Raw genomic sequence first — 24,484 nt, forward strand, 5'->3', positions numbered from 1 at the left:
GTGGTAAATGGGACAGACTTCGAACTGATCTAGCAACTCAAGACTAGGCATCCATGAGGCGATGTAGGCCATCAACAGAACTGTACTCCAGCACAATCTGTAACCTCATGACCCGGCATATCCCCCACTCGAACATTGTCATCAAGCCAGGAGATCAATCCTGGTTCAATGCCGAGTGTAGGAGGGCATACCAGGAACAGCATCAGGCAAACCTAAAAATGAGGTGTCAACCTGGTGAAGCTACCAAACAGGACTACTTGCGTGCCAAACAGCATAAACAGCTAGTGATAGACAGAGCTAAGCAATCCTCTAACCAAATAGATCAGATCAAAGTTCTGTACTCCTTCCACATCCAGTCATGAATGGTGGTGGACAATTAAACAACTCACTGGAGGAGGAGTCTCCACAAATATCCCCATTCTCAATGATGGAGGAGCCCAGCGCATCAGTGCAGAAGATAAGGCTGATGCATTCAGAACAGTCTTCAGCCAGAAGTGCCACATGGATGATCCATCTCTGGCTCCTTCAATGGTTCCTCAGCATCACAGATACCAATCTCCAACCAATTCAATTCACTCCATGTGATGTCAAGAAATGGCTGGAGGCACTGGTTACTGCAAAGACAATGAACCCTGAAAACATTCCCACAATAGTACTGAAAACGTGTGCTCCAGAACTTGCCGCTCTTCTGGCCAAGCTCTTCCCGTACAGTTATAACACTGGCATCTATCGGACAATGTGGAAAATTGCCCAGGTATGTCCCTGTACACAAAGCAGGACAAATCCAACCCGGCCAATTACCACCCAATCAGTTTAGTCTCGATAATTAGTAATGAAAGGTGTCATCAACAGTGCTATCAAGCAGCACCTGCTCAGTAATGCCCAGTTTGGTTTCGCCAAGGCCACTCAGCTCCTGATCTCATTACAGCCTTTGTTCAAACATGGACAAAAGAGCTGAATTCCAGAGGGGAGGTGAGAGTGACAGCCCTTGATGTCAAGGCCACATTTGACTATCAAGGAGCCCTGGCAAATATGGAAACAATTGGTATCAGGGGGCAAGCGCTCTGCTGGTTAAAGTCAGACCTGGCACAAATGAAGATGATCGTGGTTGTGGAGGGTCAGTCATCTCCGCTGTAAGACATCTCGTCAAGAGTTCCTCAGGGTAGTGTCCTGGCCCTACAACCTTCAGCTGCTTCATCAATGACCTTCCCTCTGTCATAAGGGATGTTCGCCGATGATTGCACAGTGTTCAGCACCATTCGCAACTCCTCAAATACTGAAGCAGACTGTGCTCCAATACAACAAGATCTGGACAATATCCAGGTGTGGGCTGACAAGTGGAAAGTAACATTCATAGAACAATACAGCGCAGAACAGGCCCTTCGGCCCTCTATGTTGTGCCAACCTGTGAACTAATCTAAGCCCATCCCCCAACACTATCCCATTATCATCCATATGTTTATCCAAGGACTGTTTAATGTGGCTGGGTTAACTGCATTGGCTGGTAGGGTATTCCAGGCCCTTACCACTCTCAGTGAAGAACTTGCCTCTAACATCTGTCTTAACCCCTCAATTTGCAGCAAAGCCCCCTCGTCCAAGCAGATGTCATCATCTTAGGAAAAGTCTCTCACTGTCCACTCTATCTAAGCCTCTGATCATCTTGAATGTCTCTATATATTAAAGCCCCTCTTAGCCTCCTTCTCTCCAATGAGGACAGACCCACATCCCTCAGCCTTTCCTCATAAGACCGTCGCTTCAGACCAGACAACATCCTGGTTAACCTCCTCTGCACCTTTTTCCAATACTTCCACTTCCTTCTTATGATGGGCCTGTTCTGCGCTGTATTGTTCTATGAATGTTACTTGCCACTTGTTAGCCCATGCCTGGATATTGTCCAGATCTTGTTGTATTGGAGTACAGTCTGCTTCAGTATTTGAGGAGTTGCGAATGGTGCTGAACATTGCAATCATCGGCGAACATCCCTTATGACAGAGGGAAGGTCATTGATGAAGCAGCTGAAGATTGTTGGGCCAGGACACTACCCTGAGGGACTCTTGAAGAGAAGTCTTGGAGCTGGGATGACTGACCCTCCACAGCCACAATCATCTTCATTTGTGCCAGGTCTGACTCTAACCAGCAGAGCGCTTTACCCCTGATACCCATTGTTTCCATATTCCACAGTACTCTAAATGAGGCTGCACCAGCATTTTGTACATTTGCAGCATAACATCACGGCTCCAGAACGCAATCCCCCTACCAATGAAACCTAACATACTGTATGCTGCCCTAACAGCACTATCAACCTGGGTGGCAACTTTCAGGAATCTATGTATGTGGACACCAAGATCCCTCTGCACATCCACACTACCAAGAATCTTTCCATTGACCCAATATTCTGTCTTCCTGTTGTTCTTCCAAAAGTGCGTCACCTGCATCGAACTTCGTTTGCCACCTTTCAGCCCAGTTCTGAAATTTATCCAAGTCCCCCTGCAACATATAACATTCTTCCACACAGTCCACCATTCCACCGACTTTAGTATCATCTGCAAACTTACTAACCCATCCTGTGTCCCAAGTCGTTTATAAAAATGACAAACAGCAGTGGTCCCAAAACAGATCCTTGTGGCACACCAATAGTAACTGGACTCTAGGCTAAATATTTTCCATCAACCACCACTAGTTGCATTCTTACAGAAAGCCAGTTTCTAATCCAAATTGCTAAATCACCATCAATCCCATGCATCCGCATTTTCTCCAGTAGCCTACCATGTAGAGCCTTATTAAAGGCTTTACTGAAGTCGGCCACATCAGTAAGAGACACTCTAAACACTGTGCCTTGACATTCACTGAATCCCCTACTGTCAACATCCTTGAGGTTGCCATTGACCAGAATTTCAACTGGACTCACCACATAAACACAGTGGCAACAAGAGCAGGTCAGAGACTGGGGATACTGCAGCGACTAACTCACCTCCTGACACCCCAAAGTCTATCCATCATCTGCAAGGCACAAGTCACTTGTCTGGATGGGTGCCTCTCCAACAATACTCCAGAAGATTGACACCATCCAGGACAAACCAACCCGTTTGATTGGCACCACATCTGCAAACATTCAATCCCTCTATTGCCGGCCCTCAATAGAGCATTGTGTGCTATCTACATGATGCATTGCATAACTTCACCAAAAATCCTTAGACAGTATCTTCCAAACCCATGACCACTTCCATCTAGGACTAGGACAGCAGGTACTTGGGAACACCAGCACCTGCAAGTTCTCCTCCAAGCCACTCACCACCCTGTTGTGGAAATATACCGCTGTTCCTTCACAGTCATTGGGTCAAAATCCTGAAATCCTTCCCAACCGGCATTGTGGGTCTACCCACAGCAAGTGGACTGCAATAATTCAAGAAGGCAGCTCACCATCATCTTTTCAAGGGCAAGTAGGGATGGGCTATCAATGCTGGCCAGCCAGCGACGCCAAAGTCCCACAAAAGACTAATGAAAAAGAGAATACTTATGGAAGTGGATCTAGAAATATTGGATGCATTGGTGGTCATCTCCTAAGATCCAAAGGCTCTGAAACAGTCCTTGCAGATTGGAGGGTAGCTAATTTCACTCCAATATTCAAAAACAGAGATAGAGAGAAACCAGGGTATTGTAGACCAGTAAGCCTAACATTGTTGTGGGGAAGTTCTTGAATCCAAGGACTTTATAGCAGAGCATTTAGAAAGCAGTGGCAGGACCGGACAGAGTTAACATTGATTTATGAAGGGGAAATCATGTTTGACAAATCTGTTGGAATTCTATCAAGATGTAACTAGTAGAGTTGACAGGGGGAAGTCAGTAGATTATGGTATATTTAGCCTTTCAGAAAGCATATGAAAGAGTCCTGCATAAAAGATTATTGTGCAAGATTGAAGTGCATGGGATTGGGGGAAGTGTATTGAGATGGATAGAAGACAACTTGGCAGAGAGGAAACAGTAGGAATTAATGGGTTCTTTTCAAATTGGCAGTTAGTGCCATAGGGATTGGTGCTGGGACTCTAGCTATTCACTATATATATTAATGATTTGGATAAAGGAACAAAATGTAACATCTCAAGTTTGCAGATGATGCCAAGTTGGGTGGTCGGGTGAATTATGATTATGATGCAGAGATCCTTCAGCATGATCTAGACAGGTTGGATGAGTTGGGCACATCAATGGCAGATTCATTTTGGAAGCAAAAACAAGGTGGCAGATTACTACCCGAACGGCTGTACGTTGTGAGAGAGGAGTGTGCAATGAGACCTGGGTATCGTTGTGCACCAGTCACTGAAGGTCAGCATGCAGGTGCAGCAGGTGGTAAAGAAAGCAAGTGGGATGTTGGCCTTCATTGTGACAGGTTTCGGGTACAGGAGCAGGGATGTGTTGTTGCAGTTATACAGAGCCTTGGTGAGGCCACACCTCGAGTACTGTGTGGAGTTTTGGTCTCCTTCTCTGAGGAAAGATGCTCTTGCTCTCTAGGGAGTGCAGCAAAGGTTTCCCAGGCTGTTTCAGGGGATGGTGGGACTGACGTATGAGGAGAGATTGACGAGTTTAGGATTGTTTTTGCTCGAGTTCATACAAATGAGGGGAGGGTCTCAAAGAGAATTATAAAATTCTAACAGGATAAGACAGGGTCGATGCAGGGAGGATGTTCCTGATGGTGGGTGGGTCCAGAACCAGAGGTCACAGTCTGAGGATTTCAAGCAGACTGGTTAGGACAGAGATGAGAGATTTCTTCACCCAAAGAATGGTGAGCCAACGGAATTCATTACCACAGGAAGTAGTTGATGCCAAAACAATGAATGTTTTCAAGAGGCAGTTAGAAATAGTATGTTCCTGATTGAAGGGCTTTTGCCCGAAATGTCGATTTTCCTGCTCCTCAGATGCTGCCTGACCTGCTGTGCTTTTCCAGCCCCACTCTGATCTAAACTCTGGTTTCCAGCATCTGCAGTCCTCACTTTTGCCTAGTTAGATATAGTACTTGAGGCAAATGGGATCAGAGGTTCTGGGGAGAAAGCAGGATTAGGCTATTGAGTTGGATGATTAGTTATGATCGTGCTGAATGGCAGAGCAGGCTCAAAGGGCCAAATGGCTTCCTCCCGTTCCTATCTTCTATATTTCTATACTTTAAATCTGCAATCAATACTCCAGGTGTGGTCTCGACAAACCCCTTTCTAACTGCATTAAGAGATCCTGCTGCTGAATGCAAATCCTCCTGCAATGAATGCTGAGTATACCAGTTGCGTACTAATTAATTGCAGCATCTGCCGTTTACTTTTATTGACAGGTGTACAAGGATACCTAGATCTATTTATACATTCACATTTCCCAATATATCACACTTTTAAACAATACTCTTCCTTTCAGTTTTTCACACTGAAGTGTATACTTGACATTTAGCCATGTTATACTGCATCTGCCATGTGTTTGCCCACTCATTCAACTTATCCAAATCACTGTTACAGCTTCCTTGCATTCTCCCTTCAATCTTATGCAGCTTTGTATTGGTACTTGGGAGAAGAAAAACTCATCTATTCCTACTATTGTTTATTTTCTGTCAGCCAATTTTTGATCTGTGCCAATATATTGCTCCTGTGCTCACGACATTGCTCACTAGCCACCTAATGAGGGGCTTACCAAAAGCCTTCTGAAAATCCAAATACACCACATCTACTTATTCTTCTTTTTATACTCGATTAATTACATCCTCAAAAAGTTCCATTAGGTTTATTATTAATGGATAGGCAGTGGCCTAGTGGTATTATTGATGGACGCATTAGTCAGAGGCTCAGGTAATGCTCTGGGAATCTGTTCAAATCCCGCCACAGCAGATGGTGAAATTTGAATTCAGTAGAATTGTGGCTGATATTCTATCTCCCCTTCATTTAAATTACATCTTATGGAACCATAAGATTCTGACAAGGCTGGAAGCAGAGGCAGAGATGATGTTTCTCATTGCTGTGGCAGACAAGAATAGGGAATTATGGTCTCTAGATGCACAGTAGGCAACTTGGGTCTGAAATGAGATATTTCTTCACTGGGTAACTCTCTCTGTAAGTTGTGCAGCCATACAGCCACTCTGAAGGGTCTGCCCACACCGAATCCATTCACAGCATTGGCTTTGTTTCAGAAGTTGCAGCTACGCACACATTTGAGGTTCACCAGGAAGAAAACAAAATTAGAGGAAATTTTGCCACAGAGGTGTGGTACCTTTGAAATTCTCCACTGCAGAAGGCTATGGAGGCAAAGTCACTGAATATATTTCATAAATTTCTGGAAGCTGAAAGTGTGGAATGATATGGGAGGATCAGCTATGGCCATATTGAAAAGGTGAAGTGGGCTGAATGGCCTGCTCCTATTTTCAGTTTTTCTGAATGTTTGCTCCCTGTATCTCTCAATTGCTGAAGGCTAAAATCAGTGCATCTTAAACATTTGGGCTAAATGGGCTGAAACTCCACAATGTGCACCTTGTCCTCTCCCCATCTTGCTATATGTGCCTTTCTCATTTTTCTGCTCTCCATCTTGCCGCCCCGTCTGTCCTGTCCCTCACCTTTCACCTCTCTATGCTCTTCCAAACCCCACAACCCTGTGTTCCTCTGTTGCTCTTAGTGTGCTCCGTGCCTTCTGTGGCCCTTCTGCAAACTCTCTCCTTGCCTCAAACCCGTAGCATTGCCCACCCCTCACCACCTTTCTGCTAGCCCACCCCACCCCTTACTAATCATCATTCTTTGCAGTAATGTTCTTATTATCTCTTGTTGCAGAAATACAGCCATGTGCGGTTATCAGGCACCAAAGACCCTCGGTCGTATTTCTGGACGAAGACTTGGTGGTTGGGACTGGTGCTGATGTTACTAGGAGAGCTGGGAGTCTTCATTTCATATGCCTTTGCTCCACTATCACTTGTCACACCACTCAGTGCTGTGTCCATTGTTGGTATGAAATTGTTCTGAATGATTCGTTTCGTGTGGGGCAGACTATATCTCGAGCAAGGAAAGCAATTGTTTCGCACAGGATCTGCAGGGAGCAGTGATACCTACAATGGGAGAAAGTATCTCAAAAAGTGAGGATTCTGTTGAGAGGATATGTCTCATGGCAGAGTGAGGGAGAATGGGGGGTGCTCAGTGCTTATTGGGAGGCAAGTTCTGGGATGGTAAGGTTACATGTGTGAATGGGTAGATGCTGAGCTCCATTCATCTTTATATTTATATCTTTTATCTCATCAGCCAGTTCAATTTTAGGAATTCTGTTCCTGAGGGACAAGTGGAAACCCAAAGAATTTCTGCGTAAGTTTTGAGTGAGAAAGTATCTTTTACACTGAATTCTTGTTCTGTAAATGTTGGCATGTTTTGATATTAATTTATGACTTAAATTTAGATTCACAGGTACAATTTTGACATTCATAGACATTCTGATGAAACTTGTAAGAATAACAAACAGTGTAGAAGATAATAGACTAGAAGGACAGGTTTTTTTTTAACAACAATTGGTCAGTGTTTCATGGCTGTCATTAGACTTTTAATTTCAGATTTTTATTGAATTCAAATTTCACCTTCTGCTTTGGTGGGATTCAATTGCAACATCCCAAAACATTAACTGGGTCTCTGGATTACTGATCCAGCAATAAATGCGACTGTGCTGTAACAGCCCCTGTCAGATGGTGATCATTGGCTGACAAGATGTGGGCATTCAATAAATGGCAATTTGAAATGGAAAACGAATAAATAATTCAAGTTGCCACTTCGTGTCATCTTAGGTACAAAGGTACCTTTGTACAAAGCTTCATTTACAGATTAGTGGGCGGCACGGTGGCATAGTGGTTAGCACTGCTGCCTCACAGCTCCAGAGACCCGGGTTCAATTCCCACCTCAGGCGACTGACTGTGTGGAGTTTGCACATTCTCCCCGTGTCTGCGTGGGTTTCCTCCGGGTGCTCCGGTTTCTTCCCACAATCCAAAAATGTGCAGATTAGGTGAATTGACCATGCTAAATTGCCCGTAGTGTTAGATATAGAACATAGAACAATACAGCACAGAACAGGCCCTTCGGCCCACGATGTTGTGCCGAACTTATAACCTATATTAAGCACCCATCCATGTACCTATCCAAATGCTGCTTAAAGGTCGCCAATGATTCTGACTCTACCACTCCCACGGGCAGCGCATTCCATGCCCCCACCACTCTCTGGGTAAAGAACCCACCCCTGACATCTCCCCTATACCTTCCACCCTTCACCTTAAATTTATGTCCCCTTGTAACGCTCTGTTGTACCCGGGGAAAAAGTTTCTGACTGTCTACTCTATCTATTCCTCTGATCATCTTATAAACCTCGATCAAGTCACCCCTCATCCTTCGCCGTTCCAACGAGAAAAGGCCGAGAACTCTCAACCTATGCTCGTACGACCTACTCTCCATTCCAGGCAACATCCTGGTAAATCTTCTCTGCACCCTCTCCAAAGCTTCCACATCTTTCCTAAAGTGAGGCGACCAGAACTGCACACAGTACTCCAACTGTGGCCTAACCAAAGTCCTGTACAGCTGCAACATCACTTCACGACTCTTGAATTCAATCCCTCTGCTAATGAACGATAATACTCCATAGGCCTTCTTACAAACTCTATCCACCTGAGTGGCAACCTTCAAAGATCTATGTACATAGACCCCAAGATCCCTCTGTTCCTCCACCTGACTAAGAACCCTACCATTAACCCTGTATTCCGCATTCTTATTTGTTCTTCCAAAATGGACAACCTCACACTTGGCAGGGTTGAACTCCATCTGCCACTCCTCAGCCCAGCTCTGCATCATATCTAAGTCCCTCTGCAGCCGACAACAGCCCTCCTCACTGTCCACAACTCCACCTATCTTCGTATCATCTGCAAATTTACTGACCCACCCTTCGACTCCCTCATCTAAGTCATTAATAAATGAAGGGGTAAATGTAGGAGAATGGGTCTGAGTGGGTTACGCTTCGGCGGGGTCGGTGTGGACTTGTTGGGCCGAAGGGCCTGTTTCCACACTGTAAGTTATCTAATCTAATCTAATCTAATCTAATACGTCACCCACACACAACACCATCATAAAGTACAGAGTACCTAAATACAATCCTTAGTTACATAATAGAGAAATGAAGAAAAAATGTTAACTTACAGCTCTGCTCAGTATAATCATAGGTCAGAGAAACAAAAAGCAAAGTTAAAAAGACAAACATTATGATCTCTATCCAAGAGTGCAGCAGACCAGTCCAGGGGGCCTCCATTTTGATTTGACTGCTGCTTTCTGTCATGGTCCGCACTGCGGCGCTGTCGCCACACTCTGCCCTGGGCCTCTGGTCGCTGGTGGGCCAAATTACTGCCTTCTCTGCTATCTACCATTATGATTTGGTGTTGCTGTCTTTCCATTATGTAAGCAATAGTCCAGGCAAGGATTGCAGCTCATTGCCTATTGTTTTCCCTTCTGTTGCAGGGCGTTACGTACTGTCATTCCTTGGCTGCGCTTTGACTGTGATAGGAATCTATCTGCTGGTCACATTTGGACCAAATACTCATGAGCAGCTCTCCAGCAGGAATCTGGAACTGCACCTTCTAGGATGGCCATTCCTCCTCTACCTGGTAAGGACTAGGATAGCTCTGGAGGAGAGGTTGGTGACAGAGGGAACGACCGGTATGAAAGGTTGGAGGATGGCAGGGTTGGAAAGAGGTTTGGAATGGGGGCATGTTGCGAAGGTAAAAAGCAAGTCGCTGAGTGAAACTGATTTGGGAGATGCGGGGGTGTTTCTGACTTTGAGGAGCCATACTTGTTTGTTTGTCAATTCATAGCACAGATAACACTCAATATTTCAGAAAGGATTCTGATTTAAATGTTCCAATTTCACATCACTGACCTGTTCTTTTCCTTATCTCAGCTTGTGGTGATCGTTATTTTCTGTCTTCTCCTGTATTTCTACAAAAGACAAAATGTGGCCTACCTTGTGATTATATTGCTGCTGGTGGCTCTACTGGGTAAGTGCAGAACTCCCCTGTCTTGGATCAGCTTCCATTCTCCTGCTTATTCTTGGATTCCTCCCTCAGTGAATGTTCAATCTGCCCAAGAAAGTGTTTTTTTTTAAAAGAATTCATCCATGTGATGTGGATATTGCTGGCTGAACCAGTATTTATTACTTGTCTCTAGTTGTCCTTCAGAAGGTGGTGATAAGCCACTGCAGTCCATGTGCAGAAGGTAAACCCACAATGCTGTTGGGGGGTTAGTTCCACAATTTTGACCCAGTGACAGTGAAGGAACAGGAATATATTTCCCAATCAAGATGGGGAAACATTTGGAGAGAAATGTGCAGTTGGTGATATTCATTCCTATGTACCTTCTGCTATAGTCTTTCTAGATAGTAGTGGTTGTGGTTTTGGTAGGTCCGGTCTAATGATCTGGGGAGTTGGGAGGCATGTTACTTGCTGCAAGGCAAATCCTTTTGGTCTCTGTCATTGTGAAGCTGGTCAGTGTGGCATATCATCCTTGTGCACTGGGCCCGATCACATGGCTGCAAAGTAGCTGCATTTGCCTGTCTGCACCTGAGGTTTTGCGGTTAGTACCCTTGACTAAAGTGTGTTCAAACCTGTTCGCTGCTTATCCCTGGGCTCTGTTCAGCAGGGCAAAGTTATCACTGGGAAACAGTACACTGTAGTTTACTGTGACTGGTGTGAATAAAATTCAGTGACTGCATTAGTATCAATCACGAAATAGTATCCTCCATTCAGTCAGACTGTATGACTGAGACAGCCAGACTGAAGGAAGCAAATGGAATTGCCTTTAGTTGTTACTTGGCCCTTCAGTGGGTTACGACCTCCTTTGTCACTCAACCTCTCAATTGTGTTCTGTACCAGCAAACCAGTTTGTGAAGGGTAGAACTAGAGCCAATTATACACAGTTTATGGTGGCATGGTGGCATAGTGGTTAGCACTGCTGCCTCACAGCGCCAGAGACCTGGGTTCATTTCCCGCCTCAGGCAACTGTCTGTGTGGAGTTTGCACATTCTCCCCGTGTCTGCGTGGGTTTCCTCCGGGTGCTCCGGTTTCCTCCCACACTCCAAAAATGTGCAGGTCAGGTGAATTGGTCACGCTAAATTTCCCATAGTGTTAGATGTAGGAGTAAATGTAGAGGAACGGGTATGAGTGGGTGTGCTTCGGCGGGTCGGTGTGGACTTGTTGGGCCGAAGGGCCTGTTTCCACACTGTAAGTAATCTAATCTAATCTAGTTTACAGAAATGCACATTAAATACACCGTGCCACTGTAATACACATTAGGGCAGCACGGCGGCTCTGGTTAGCACTGTTGCCTCACTGCACTGGGGACCCCCGTTTGATTCCAGCCTCAGGTGACTGTCTGTGTGGAACATAGAACAGTACAGCACAGAACAGGCCCTTCAGCCCACGATGTTGTGCCGACCGCTAATCCTCATGTATGCACCCTCAAATTTCTGTGACCATATGCATGTCCAGGAGTCTCTTAAATGTCCCAATGACCCTGCCTCCACAAGTGCTGCTGGCAACGCATTCCATGCTCTCTCAACTCTCTGTGTAAAGAGCCCGCCTGTGACATCCCCTCTATACTTTCCTCCAACCAGCTTAAAACTATGACCCCTCGTGTTAGTCATTTCTGCCCTGGGAAATATCAACTCTGTTTATGCCTCTCATTATCTTGTATACCTCAATTAGGTCCCCACTTCTCCTCCCTTTTCTCCAATGAAAAAGTCCGAGCTCAGTCAACTTCTCCTCATAAAATAAGCCCTCCAGTCCAGGCAGCATCTTGGTAAATCTCTGAACCCTCTCCAAAGCATCCACATCTTTCCTGTAATAGGGCGACCAGAACCGTACGCAGTATTCCAAGTGCGGTCTAACCAAAGTTTTATAGAGCTGCAACAAGATCTCACGACTCTTAAACTCAATCCCCCTGTTAATGAAAGCCAAAACACCATATGCTTTCTTAACAACCCTGTTCGCTTGGGTGGCCATTTTAAGGGATCTATGTACCTGCACACCAAGATCCTTCTGTTCCTCCACACTGCCAAGAATCCTATCCTTAATCCTGTACTCCACTTTCAAATTTGACCTTCCAAAATGCATCACCTCGCATTTATCCAGGTTGAACTCCATCTGCCACCTCTCAGCCCTTCTCTGCATCCTGTCAATGTCCCACTGCAGCCTACAACAGCCCTCTATACTGTCAACGACACCTCCAACCTTTGTGTCGTCTGCAAACTTGCTGACCCATCCTTCAATCCCCTCATCCAAGTCATTAATAAAAGTTACAAACAATAGAGGCCCAAGGACAGAGCCCTGTGGAACACTACTCACCACTGACTTCCAGGCAGAATATTTTTCTTCTACTACCACTCGCTGTCTTCTGTTGGCCAGCCAATTCTGTATCCAGACAGCTATGTTCCCCTGAATCCCATTCCTCCTGACCTTCTGAATGAGCCTACCATGGGGAACCTTATCAAATGCCTTGCTGAAGTCCATATACACCACATCCATAGCTCGACCCTCATCAACTTTTTTAGTCACATCCTCAAAGAACTCAATAAGGTTTGTGAGGCATGACCTGCCCCTCGCAAGGCCGTGTTGACTGCATTTAATCAAGCCATGCTCTTCCAGATGGTCATAAATCCTATCCCTCAGAATCCTTTCTAACACCTTGCAGACGACAGACATGAGACTTGCTGGTCTGTAATTGCTGGGGATTTCCCTATTTCCTTTCTTGAAGAGAGGAATTGCATTTGCCTCTCTCCGGTCCTCAGGTACGACTCCAGTGGAGAGAGAGGATGAAAAGATCTTCGCAAGTGGTGAAGCAATTGCATTTCTCATTTCCCATTTCCCAAAGCAGCCGAGGACAAATCTGGTCCGGGTCTGGCGACTTGTCAATCTTAATGTTTGACAAAATTTTCAGCACATCACCTTCCTCTATCTCTATCCATTTCAGCATGCACACCTGCTCTTCAAAGGTTTCATTCACTACAAAGTTCGTTTCTTTCGTAAAGACAGAAGCAAAAAACTCATTTAGGACTTCCCCTACCTCCTCAGAATCCACACACAAATTCCCTATGCTATCCCTGATCGGCTCTACTCTTTCTTTGACCATTCTCTTATTCTTCACATAAGTGTAAAATGCCTTTGTGTTCTCCCTAATCCGTTCTGCCAAGCCTTTCTTGTGCCCCCTCCTGGCTCTCCTCAGACCATTTTTGAGCTCCTTCCTCACCTGCCTGTAATCCTGTAGAGCTGAGCTAGCTTCCTCCACCTTATGTAAGCTACCTTTTTCCTTTTGATGAGAAGCTCCACCGCTCTCGTCATCCAAGGTTCCTTTATCTTACCACTTCTTGCCTGTCTCAGAGGGGCACATTTATTCATCACTTGCAACAACTGTTGCTTAAACAGTCTCCACATGTCTATAGTGCCTTTACCATGGAACAATTGCTCCCAATCCATGCTTCCTAACTCATGTGGGCGGCACAGTGGTTAGCGCTGCTGCCTCACAGCGCTAGAGACCCGGGTTCGATTCCTGCCTCAGGCGACTGACTGTGTGGAGTTTGCACATTCTCCCCGTGTCTGCATGGGTTTCCTCCAGGTGCTCCGGTTTCCTCCCACAGTCCAAAGATGTGCAGGTTAGGGTGAATTGGTCATACTAAATTGTCCGTAGTGTTAGGTAAGGGGTAAATGTAGGGGTATGGGTGGTTTGCGCTTCGGCGGGTCGGTGTGGACTTATTGGGTCGAAGGGCCTGTTTCCGCACTGTAAAGTAATCTAATGTCTAATCGCATCATCGTTTCCTCTTCCCCAATTAAATATCCTCCCATTTTGCCTAATCCTCTCCTTCTCCATAGCTATGTAGAATGTGAGGCAGTTGTGGTCACTATCACCAAAATGTTCTCCCACCACAAGATCTGAGCACCAAGTTTAGAATGGCATCTCCCCTCGTCGGCCTGTCAATGTACTGAGTTAGGAAATCCTCCTGCACACACCTTACGAAAACAGCTCCATTCAAATCTTCTGCTCAAAGGAGGTTCCAATCAATATTGGGAAAGTTGTTGGAGTTTTGCACATTTTCCACATGTCTGAGAGGGTTTCCTCTGGGTGCCCTGGTTTCCTTCCTCAGTCCAAAGATGTGCAGGTTAGGTGGATTGGCCATGCTAAATTGCCCATTAGTTAGAGGGAAATGGGTATGGTTGGGTTATTCTTCGGAGGGTCATTGTAGACTTGTTGGGCCGAAGGGCCCGTTTCCTCACTGTAGGCAATCTAATCTAAAAGCATGCAACTTCTCACCCAGTCATTTTAGTTTCACTGTTTGTTTATACCTCTGACCACAAGTGAACCCTTAGTTAAAGTCCACCACCTGCATACAATTAAACAACTAATATTTAGTTGTGTAATGGGCTCTTGTGTGTGATAGTAGTGCCCCTGCCTCTGAGCCATCAGACCTGCATTCATGTCTCAACTGCTTCAAAGATGGTTAATAATATCGCTGAGCAGGTTAATAAAATGGAAATAGCTGGTGAAATTCAGCAGGTCTGGCACCATTTGTGGGAAGAAAGCAAAGTTAATGATTCAAGTCTGGTGACTTTTCATCAGAAATCACTGGACACAAAAATATTAACTCTGCTTGCTTTCTACAGATACTGCTAGACCTTCTGAGTTTCTCCAGCTGTTTCTTTTTGTTTCAGATCCCCAGCATCCATTGTTCTTTGTTTTATGATAAGAAAATGCCTATGTAGTGACACTGCCAGAATGCAGCTTACACATTAGCTGTGTCATGGACTCTTGTGACACAATGGTAATACTTCTGAGCCAGGCAGCCTGGTTTCCAGACCCATCTGCTTCATAGATGTGTAAAATAATCTCTGAACAGTTTGATTAGGAAAATATCTTGGCTGCACAGTATAAGGGCTCTTGTGATCCTGTGGTAGTGTCCCAACCTCTGAGCTAGGAAGCCTGCATTGAAGTCCCACCTGCTCCAAAGGTCAAAGATGATATGTGCACATGTTGATTTGAATATTTAAGCTAGGAAAGATTGATTCCTTGTTAATTCAGCAGGTAAAGGATAACTAGCTGTGTAACTATTGTGAGTTCTTATTCTCATTGATATTGTGTCGTTTGCTCCTCCAGGATCAGTGACTGTTGTTGCAGCAAAGGGCGTGTCAGGAATGATCATTCTGTCGATCCAGGGGAATGTGCAGCTGGTTTATCCTATATTCTATGTGATGCTTGTGTGTATGATTGCAGCAGCAATTTATCAAGCAGTGTGAGTTAGTGTTTTCACTTTTTTCCATCATTTACCATTTATTATTTGCCGTTTGCATTTGCTTTCTTGGGCACTGAACACTTCCCTATGATTCAGTTCCTCAGAGACTGAGTCACTATCTTTTTACCACAATTGAATATTAAATAGTTACACTTTTTCATGAACAACTGTTGTCTCAGTGCACTTGGACCATAAGAAATAGGATCAGGATTAGCCATTTGGCCCCTTGAGGCTGCTCTACCGTTCAACAGGATCGTCATTGATATGACATTCCTCATATCCACTTTCCTGCTCTTACCCTATAACCCTTGATTCCTTTACCCCCACAACTGTTGCATGGAATTCCAAAGTCTCAACCCTCTGAGAGAAGAAATTCTTCATCATTTCATTCTTAAATTCCTTTATTTTGAGACTTTACAGACAGTGAAGCACTTTGGTAGCTTTGGAAAATTGCATCCAACAATTCTCAAACTTCAGTGTGATTTGATGTTTTTGTGAAGTTGACTGAGGGAAAATATTGGCTAGGGTAACTCCCCTATTCGTTGAACTGGTGCCAAGGGATCTTATGCATTCACACAAGGAGGCAGATGGGCCTCTGAAACATGACCTGTCAGACAGTACAATACTACACCGAAGTGTCAACCTTGAGGTTTGTACTTGTTCCCTGGAGCAACTTTGTGACTAGGAGGTAAGAGTGATACCAACTAAACCACAGTAAACACTGAGCAGTCAACTGAGTGGGACAGTGAGTCACTTCTGACCTTTTGGGCTGTGCAACAGTGTGTCCCAGGTGTTGCTAGGCAATAATGAACAAAGGGTTCAAAGCTAGGCTTTCCCATTAATTAAAGTGATCAACCCCATTACTCCTTGAAATTTGCTTAGCTGCTTCTCCTAAGTTAATTCATTTCCAGAAAAATGGCAGGTGGCTGACAGTTCACGATAAAATATTGGCTCCAAGATATCACATCGTAACCCTTCTCAAATCCGACAATGTCCAAACAGACCTAAATCTGCCAGTTTTTGTCCTGTTTGTTCTTAAATATGAATATCTATTCTGAACATTCTGGATGGTAGGACTCTGACCCTCTGTACCCTCAGGCAGTGGTTCAGCTTATGGTCTGGGTAAAATGGGGTATTCAGTGTCAGGATATCAGTGTTTAGTGTTGGAGAATGGGACTGAAATTGGTCTTTATGTCATTTGAAGGTTTCTGCGAGAGGTCTCTGAGTTATACGATGCATCCCAGATTGCTAGCCTCAGCTATATTCTATCCACAACAATTGCTGTCATCGCTGGTGAGTATTGGTGCTGGCCTTTCAGTATCTGATTGAATGGAACTCGATAATGCGGTGTCTGTGTATGATTGCAGTATATTAATCTCCAGAAGTTGGTGAGGAGTCTGTTCCCAAGGTATTGACTCAAATGTTCTTCCTTAAACCAATTAAATGTGAATTAGAACAAAGAATAAGTGCCTGGGTGTGATATCTAGTGCTGCAAGATCTTCTAACATGCTTCCATCTCTAACATTTGTCTGACTTTGAGTGTCCTAGTGCGTGAATCACATGTTTAGTGTACAGCTGCAGCAAGTAATTTGGAAAGCTAATGGTATGTTATACTTTATTATGAGGGGCATTCAGTTCAAAAGTAATGGTGTTTTGCTTCAGTTATATGGAACCTTGGTGCAACCTTATCAGGAGCTCTGTGTACAATATCTGTTCAACTCAGTTGGCTGGATTATTGGTTTACAGAGCAGTGTGATGCCAACAGCGTGGGTTCAGTTCCCATCACTGGTTTGAGGTTACTGTGAAGGACACTCCTCAACCTCTTCCCTCGCCTGAGGTCTGGTGGCTCAGGTTAAATCACCACCAGTCACCTCTCTCTAATGAGAGAACAGCCCCTTTGGTCTGGTAGGACTATGGCATTAGAACAAACAATATTGGTCTCTTTATCACTGTAGGCATTCTCTGATTCTAAGATATAGTAAGTTTACAAGACTATGCATGGAATAGAAGGATTGTCTTGTGAGGGATGGTCAACCAGGCCAAGCTTGTGTCTGCTTTAGTTTGAAAGAGATAGACGTGACATGAGTGAAACATACTTGATCCTGAGAAGGTTGACAGAGGGGATATGAAGAGGATGTTATTCTTGTGTGGGAAGCGGGTGGGGGCAGTAAGCACTGTTTCAAAATTAGGTGTCACTATTTAAGATACATCTCAGGAGAAATACTCTCAAAAACATTGAGCCAATGCTTTCACCATCTATTGAGATTCACATCTATACGGCAGTGATAGTTACAGAGTTGTAGGAAGGGGCAGTAATGCAGTTGGTTAGATTGTGAGATTGGACGGTTGTGGATGGGCAGGAGGAGGGATGTGGTCAAATGGATTGTCACTTTTAGGGGAGCTGGGCCTGGATGGGTGTGATCTTTGGAGAGGAGGAATGTGATGGGGAGAGGGAGGATTGTCAGACTAAGAGGGAACATGGGGTGTGAATTTTCAAGGGACATGCTGGCTGCACCATTTTGATCAACTTGTTTTCCTTTCTAGGGGCCACGTTTTATTTGGAGTTCAAAGGTGCCGATGCTCTTCACATCTGCATGTTCATTTTTGGGTAGGTTCCTGCTGAATCACATGTTCAAGTCATCTTCAGCATAATGTCGAGGCACTAATGTGTGGCTCTGAAAGCAAATATGTGCTTCATTTTTCTGACGAAGCAACGATGTGTTTTTGCTTGCTGCTCTCCCTTTGACAAAGACCCAAACCATACCTTGTGCAGGTGAAGGTGCCAGTAACACCGGGTGTATGAGGCTGAGAGCTAAGATACATGGGCAGTCTAAGGAGGTTTGAGATAGTATGAGCGTAGTTGAATGGGATGTGGTAAGCAAATTTAAACTCTCTTTCTAAGCTAACACACGAGCTAATTTGACAGTGGCATCAACAGAGACCTCTCTCTAAAGAGGAGACATAGATCATCGAACTAGTAGTAACGAAGGGCACAGTAAAGATGAGAAAATGAGGTACATGTAATGTTATAAGGCTCCAGTATGTGACTTCAATTTGCTGTGCTTTTCCAGCACCACACTCTCTACTCTGATCTCCAGCATTTGCAGTCCTCACTTTCTCTTGCAGTCCTCACTTTGACTTCAAGTTATGTCTAGACATGGTAAACCTATTTACAGTAATGATGTGAAGGAAATGTTCCTAGTGTGTGTAGGAGAATGAGTTTCTGGAACAGTACATTGAGAAGCCACCTTGGGGTTTGGCTATTTTAGAATCAGTGTTAAGCAATGAAAAAATTAACTGTGTTTTAAAGGAGCCTTTTGGAAGTAGTGATCAAAATATGGGAGAATTTCACATTAAGTTTGAAAGTGATCAAAGAAAGTAAGGATGTCAGAAAATGTGGTAACTTTTGGGATTGAGAGCAATTTATTACCCAGCAAAAGATGACCAAGAAGCTGAGAAAAGAGGAAGTAAATGCAAACTCATGAGAAATGGTATGGCACAGTGGCTCAGTGGTAAGCACTGCTGTCTCTCAACATCAAGGATCCAGGTTCGATTCCAGCCTCTGGCGACTGTCTGTGTGGTGTTTGCACATTCTCCCCGTGTCTGCGTGGGTTTCCTCCGGTTTCCTCCCACAGTCCAAAGATGTGCATGTCAGGTAGATTGGCCATGCTAAATTGCCCATACTGTTAGGTGTATTAGTCAGAGGGAAATTGGTCTGGTTGGGTTACTCTTCGGAGGGTCGGTGTGGACTTGTTGGGCCAAAGGGCCTGTCTCCACACTGTAGGGAATCTAATCTAATCTAATCATTCCAGCCTTGGGCGACTATTTGTGTGGAGTTCACATGTTCCTGCATGGGTTTCCACCGGGTGCTCTTGTTTCCTCCCACAGAACAAAAATATGCTGGCTAGGTGAATTGGTAATGTTAAATTGTCATGTAGTACAGACTAGGTGGATTAGCCATGGTAAATGCAGAGCTATGGGGACAGGGCAGGGGGCTGGGTTTGTGTGAGATGCTGTTTGGAGTGTCAGTGCAGACTCAGTGGGCTGAATGACCTCTTTCCACATCGTAGAAATTCTATAATATAAGTGAGCTTTTCAATATGTGAAAGGAAAAGATTAGCCAGGCCATATTTGGGCTTATTACTTGTGTACAGTGAATTTAAAGTGGGAACAGCGAAGTTGTAGAGAAATTAAATATTACTTTTGCATCTATCTTAATGGAGTAAGATGCAGACAATCTCCCAGAAATGCCAGGCAAGCAAGAGATTTGTGAAACTGAGAAACTGGAAGAAATTAGTGTTAGTAAAGAGTTCTTGAAAAGTTAATTGGTTTGAATTTTCATATATCCGCTTTACCAGATGAGCTGCATTCCAGAGTATTACAGGAAATGGCACAGTGTATGACTGGCAATGTTCTTTCAAAGTCCAATAAATTCTGGAAAGTCCTTCAGACTGGAAATTAACAAACGTAATATCACAATTGAGAAGAGAAAGAGAGCGAATGGAAACCTACAGACAAATTAGTTTGACTTTGGTGAGAGGGGAAATGTTGGATTTCTTTGTAAACACAATAACAAGTAGCATGAGTCAGCAATTCAGCTTCTTGAGTCTACTTCACTGGTCACACTTTGGCCTCAACTCCACTTTGCCCACTCACTCTTCATCACCTGTCAACCCATTACTAATTAAAAATCTGTCAAACTCCTCAAATTTATTTAATGTCCCAACATCCACCATGCTCTGGGATAATGAATTCACAGAATAATGACCCTTTCAGAGAAGTAACTACTCCACATTTCTGTTCTAAATCTACCCCATCCTAAAACTATGACTTCTCATTCTAAATTGCCCCACATAAAGTAGTAGTCATATGACACAGAAACAGACCCTTCAGTTCAACCAGAGCGTGCTGAAAATAATCCCAAACTAAACTAATCTCACTTGACTGCTCCTGGCCCATATCCTTCCAAACCTTTCCTATTCATGTATCTACCCAAATTGTAATAGTAACCACTTCTGCTATTTTCTCAGAAGTACATTCCACATGCGAACCACCCTCTGTATAAAAAAAAAGCTTTTTATGTATTTTTAAATCTCTCTCCTCTCACCGTAACAATGTGCCCCCTAGTCTAGAAAACCCCCATTTTAGGGAAAAGACAATTACCATTATCTCTGTCTAATTCCCTCATTATTTTATAAACCACTATCAGATCACATGTCAACCTCCTATGCTCCAGTGTAAAAAGTCCCAGCCTAAACAGCCATTCTTTGTAACTCCCACCCTCCATACCCAATAGCATGATGGTAAATTTTTTCTTAACCTCATGCTTCCTATAACTGGGTGACCAGAACTGCACACAGTATTCTTGAAGAGGCCTCGCCAATATCCTCCATTCAATCAGATTCAGGGATCTGATTGTGCTTTAGCTTCATTTTCTTACCTGGCCCCTCAAATCCGTGATTTAATCAATGAAAATTCTGTCAGTACCTTCTTTCTAGAGAGAAATCAAAAACTAATGACCTTCCAGAGGGAAATAATTCCTTCTCATGTTTATCTGAAATAGGAGACACCTGATCTTGAAACTGTCCTGCCTAGTTTAGGTGGTGTCAGGAGGGGGGACATCCTCAGAGCCTCTACCCAGGCAAGCCCCTTCAATTTTAAATGTTTCAATAAGATCAGGAGGAGGACAATGGCCTGGTGGTATTATTGCTGGACTGTTAATCCTGGGGACTTGGGTTTGAATTCTGCCAGAGCAGCTTCCTGGTGGAATTTGAATTCAGTAAATATCCTGAAATGAGAATAGAGCATAGAACAATACAGCACAGAACAGGCCCTTCGGCCCTCTATGTTGTGCCGACCTGTGAACTATTCTCAGCTGATTCCCCTGCACTATCCCATCATCATCCATGTTCTTATCCAAGGATTTTTAAATCTTCCTACTGTGGCAGAGTTGACTACATTGGCAGGTAAGGCATTCCACGCCCTTATCACACTCAGATGTCAGAGGCAGGTTCTTTAATCAGTCTTAAATCTATCACCCCATAATTTGTAGTTATGTCCCCACGTACAAGCTGACGTCATCATCCTAGGAAATAGACTTCCACTGTCTAACCTATCTAATTGATGACCATGAATCCATTGTCAAATGTTGGAAAAATCCATCTGGTTCACTAACGTCCTTTAGGGAAGGAAACTGCCATCCTTACCTGGTCTGGCCTGCATGTGACTCCAGACCCACTGCCGTGTGGTTAACTTGTAGCTGTCTTCTGGACAATTACGGATGGGCAATAAATGCTGCCAAGCCAGCGATGCCATGATCCCTTGAATGAATAAAGGTAACAAAATTACTCATTCTGCTGAACCTCCGGAATCAAAGGCTAGCTTAACCTATCATAGTCATACAGCATGGAAATAGACTCTTCAGTCCAACCAGTCTACGCCAACCACATTCTCAAGCTAAACTAGTTCCACCTGCCGGTGCTTGGCTGATATCCCTCCAAACTGTTCCTTTTCATGAACTTATCCAAATGTCTTTCAAACATTGTAACTGTACCTGCATTTACTACTTTCTTTGGTTCATTCCACACACAAAATAATGTGATTTTAAAAATATGTTGCCTCATATTCTCTTTAAATCTTTCTCCTCTCGCCAAAATATGCCCTCTATTTTTAAATTCCCCCCAGCCTGAGGAAAAGACCCTTGTCATTCAACTTATCTATGTGTTTCATGATTTTATAAACCACAATAAGGACATCCCTCAATCTCCTACATTCCAGTTTAAAAAGTCTGCTTTTTTAAGTGTCTGAAACCCTCTGTTTCTGATAATATCTTGATAAATTCTTACTGAACCCTCTCCAGTTTGATAATATCCCACAACAGAGTGACCAGAACTGCTCACAATACTTGAGAAGAGACCTCACCAATGTCCTGTGCAACCTCAACATGACGGCCCAACTCATATACTCAAAGATCTGAGCAATCAAAGTATGTGTACTAAACCAACCTGTGATGTAAAGTTCAAAGAACCACTTATTTTAACCCCAAGTCTCTCTGTTGTACAACACTACCATTAATTGTATAAGTCCTGTCTTTGTTAGTATATTACCAAGATGCGATACCTCACATTTATCCAAATTAAACTCCGTCTATCACTCCTCAACCCATTGACCCAATTGATCAAGATCTCTTTGCAATCTATGGATAACCCTCTCCCCTGTCCACTATACCACCAATTTACAAACTTACTAGCCATGCCTCCCATATTCTCCTTCAAATCATTTATATAAATAACAAAACACACGTGGATCCAGTATCGATCCAGAAGGAACACCACTGCTCACTGGCTTCCAGTCTGAAAAACAATCCTCCACCACCAACCTCTGTCTCCTACCATAAAGCTAATTTTGTATCCAATTGGCAAGTTCACCCTGAATCTCATGTGATCTAACTTTATTGATTAGTCTCCCATGAAGAACCTTGCCAAAGGCTTCACTAAAGTCCAAGTAAACAATGTCTACCACTCTGCCCTCATCCATCTTTTTGGTTGCATCATTAAAAACTCAATCAAGTTTGTGAGAGATGATTTTCCTTACACACAACCTTGCTGATTATCCTTGTCTCTCCAAATGCATGTAAATCGTTATTCAGTGGAGTAGAGCATTCTCACTCAGATGTGTGTTTTCCTCAGAGCATTTGCTGTCACACTGATCTTTGAACTGTTTTCTCACAGAATAGACAAATATTCTCTTAGCATTTTCAAAGATTGATGACATTCAGCTCCTGATAAGTCAGGCAGTTGTCAAATCTTGAAATCCACTGTGGGCATCGCGGTGGTTCAGTGGTTAGCACTGCTGCCTCTTTGCACCAGGGTTCTGGATTCAATTTCAGCCTTGGGTGACTGTGTGGAGTTTGCACATTCTCCCCATGTCTGCGTGGATTTCCACGTGCTCCGGTTTCCTCCCACAGTCCAAAGATGTACATGTCAGGTGAATTGGCCATGCTAAATTGTCCATAGTGTTAGGTGCATTAGTCAGAGGGAAATTGTTCTGGGTGGGTTACTCTTCGAAGTGTCGATGTGGACTTGTTGGGCTGAATGGCCTGTTTCCACACTGTAGGCAATCTAATCTAAATCCAAGTCCATTCATATCCTGTGTCTGGGTTCAGTTCTCTTACACCTGACTGAAAATCTATCTCAAGCGTCCCATTAGACAGCTTTTTTTATTTCAAGAATCAACTTTTAAAACCTTCCTTGAACTGTTTCCAGTGCAAGTATGTCCTTTCTTTGGTAAGGAGACCAGAATAATACTAAGCACTCCATGTGAGGTCTCACCGGTACTCTGCATAATTTAGCAAAACTTCCCTAATTCTATGTTCTGTTTCTGTGCAATGAAGGCCAACATTTGGTTTCCTTAATTACTTAACTGCATAATAACATCCAAAATATCTTTCTGCAGTGTGTAGTCACTTCAGTTTCATAGATACCGTTGTAGGCACTTTATATCTGCCTCAACTTGCTGACTTTTTTGTTGTAAATATGCCTGAAGCACAGTTTGTCCCTTCGTCAGAGGCATTATTATAGGTTATACAGTAAATAGTTTGGTCCTATTGTTGATCCCTCTGGCGCTTGTATAGTTGTAGCTCGTCAGTATTAAAATGACTCATTTATTATGACTGTTTCCTGTTAATCAATCCTCTATTCTTGCAAATGTATCACCTGAAATCCTGAGCTCTTACCTTGTGCAGCAATATTTTGATGTGGCACCTTATCAAAGGTCAACTTTAAATTCAAACACATTTGAATTCCCCTTTGCTTGTTAAATCCTCAAGAACACTAACAGATTTGTGAAATGTTATTTATTTGCATTTTACAAATTGTTATCAACACGGTTCTGTTTAAGATTTTCGAAATATAGAAACACAGAAAATAGGAACAAGAGTAGGCTATCATCCCTTCGAGCCTGATCATGGCTGATCATCCAGCTCGAGCTTGTTCCTACTTTTCCACCATTTCCTTTGATCCTTTTAACCCCAACTGCTATATCCAACTTCTTCTGCCCCCCCCCCCACCCCCATTATCAGGAACAGCCTTCATTCATTAACCTGATGAAGGGCTTTTGCCCGAAACGTCGATTTCGAAGTTACTTAGATGCTGCCTGAACTGCTGTGCTCTTCCAGCACCAC

The 24,484-nt window shown here is 43.7% G+C and overlaps 1 protein-coding gene across 1 annotated transcript in view; it reads left to right on the forward strand.

The window, feature by feature from the left end:
* The window catches only part of nipal3 (NIPA like domain containing 3), a 56,796-nt gene that overhangs the window by 23,581 nt on the left and 8,731 nt on the right, over positions 1-24,484 (forward strand). The window contains exons 3-9 of the mRNA XM_072548657.1: positions 6,789-6,960; positions 7,251-7,310; positions 9,489-9,634; positions 9,928-10,024; positions 15,168-15,303; positions 16,508-16,596; positions 17,848-17,911. Of these exons, the coding sequence (XP_072404758.1) occupies positions 6,789-6,960; positions 7,251-7,310; positions 9,489-9,634; positions 9,928-10,024; positions 15,168-15,303; positions 16,508-16,596; positions 17,848-17,911 (764 nt within the window). The remainder of the gene's footprint in view (positions 1-6,788; positions 6,961-7,250; positions 7,311-9,488; positions 9,635-9,927; positions 10,025-15,167; positions 15,304-16,507; positions 16,597-17,847; positions 17,912-24,484) is intronic.

The sequence above is a fragment of the Chiloscyllium punctatum genome, chromosome 27 (assembly GCF_047496795.1).
Source record: "Chiloscyllium punctatum isolate Juve2018m chromosome 27, sChiPun1.3, whole genome shotgun sequence".
NCBI classification, from domain to species: domain Eukaryota; kingdom Metazoa; phylum Chordata; class Chondrichthyes; order Orectolobiformes; family Hemiscylliidae; genus Chiloscyllium; species Chiloscyllium punctatum.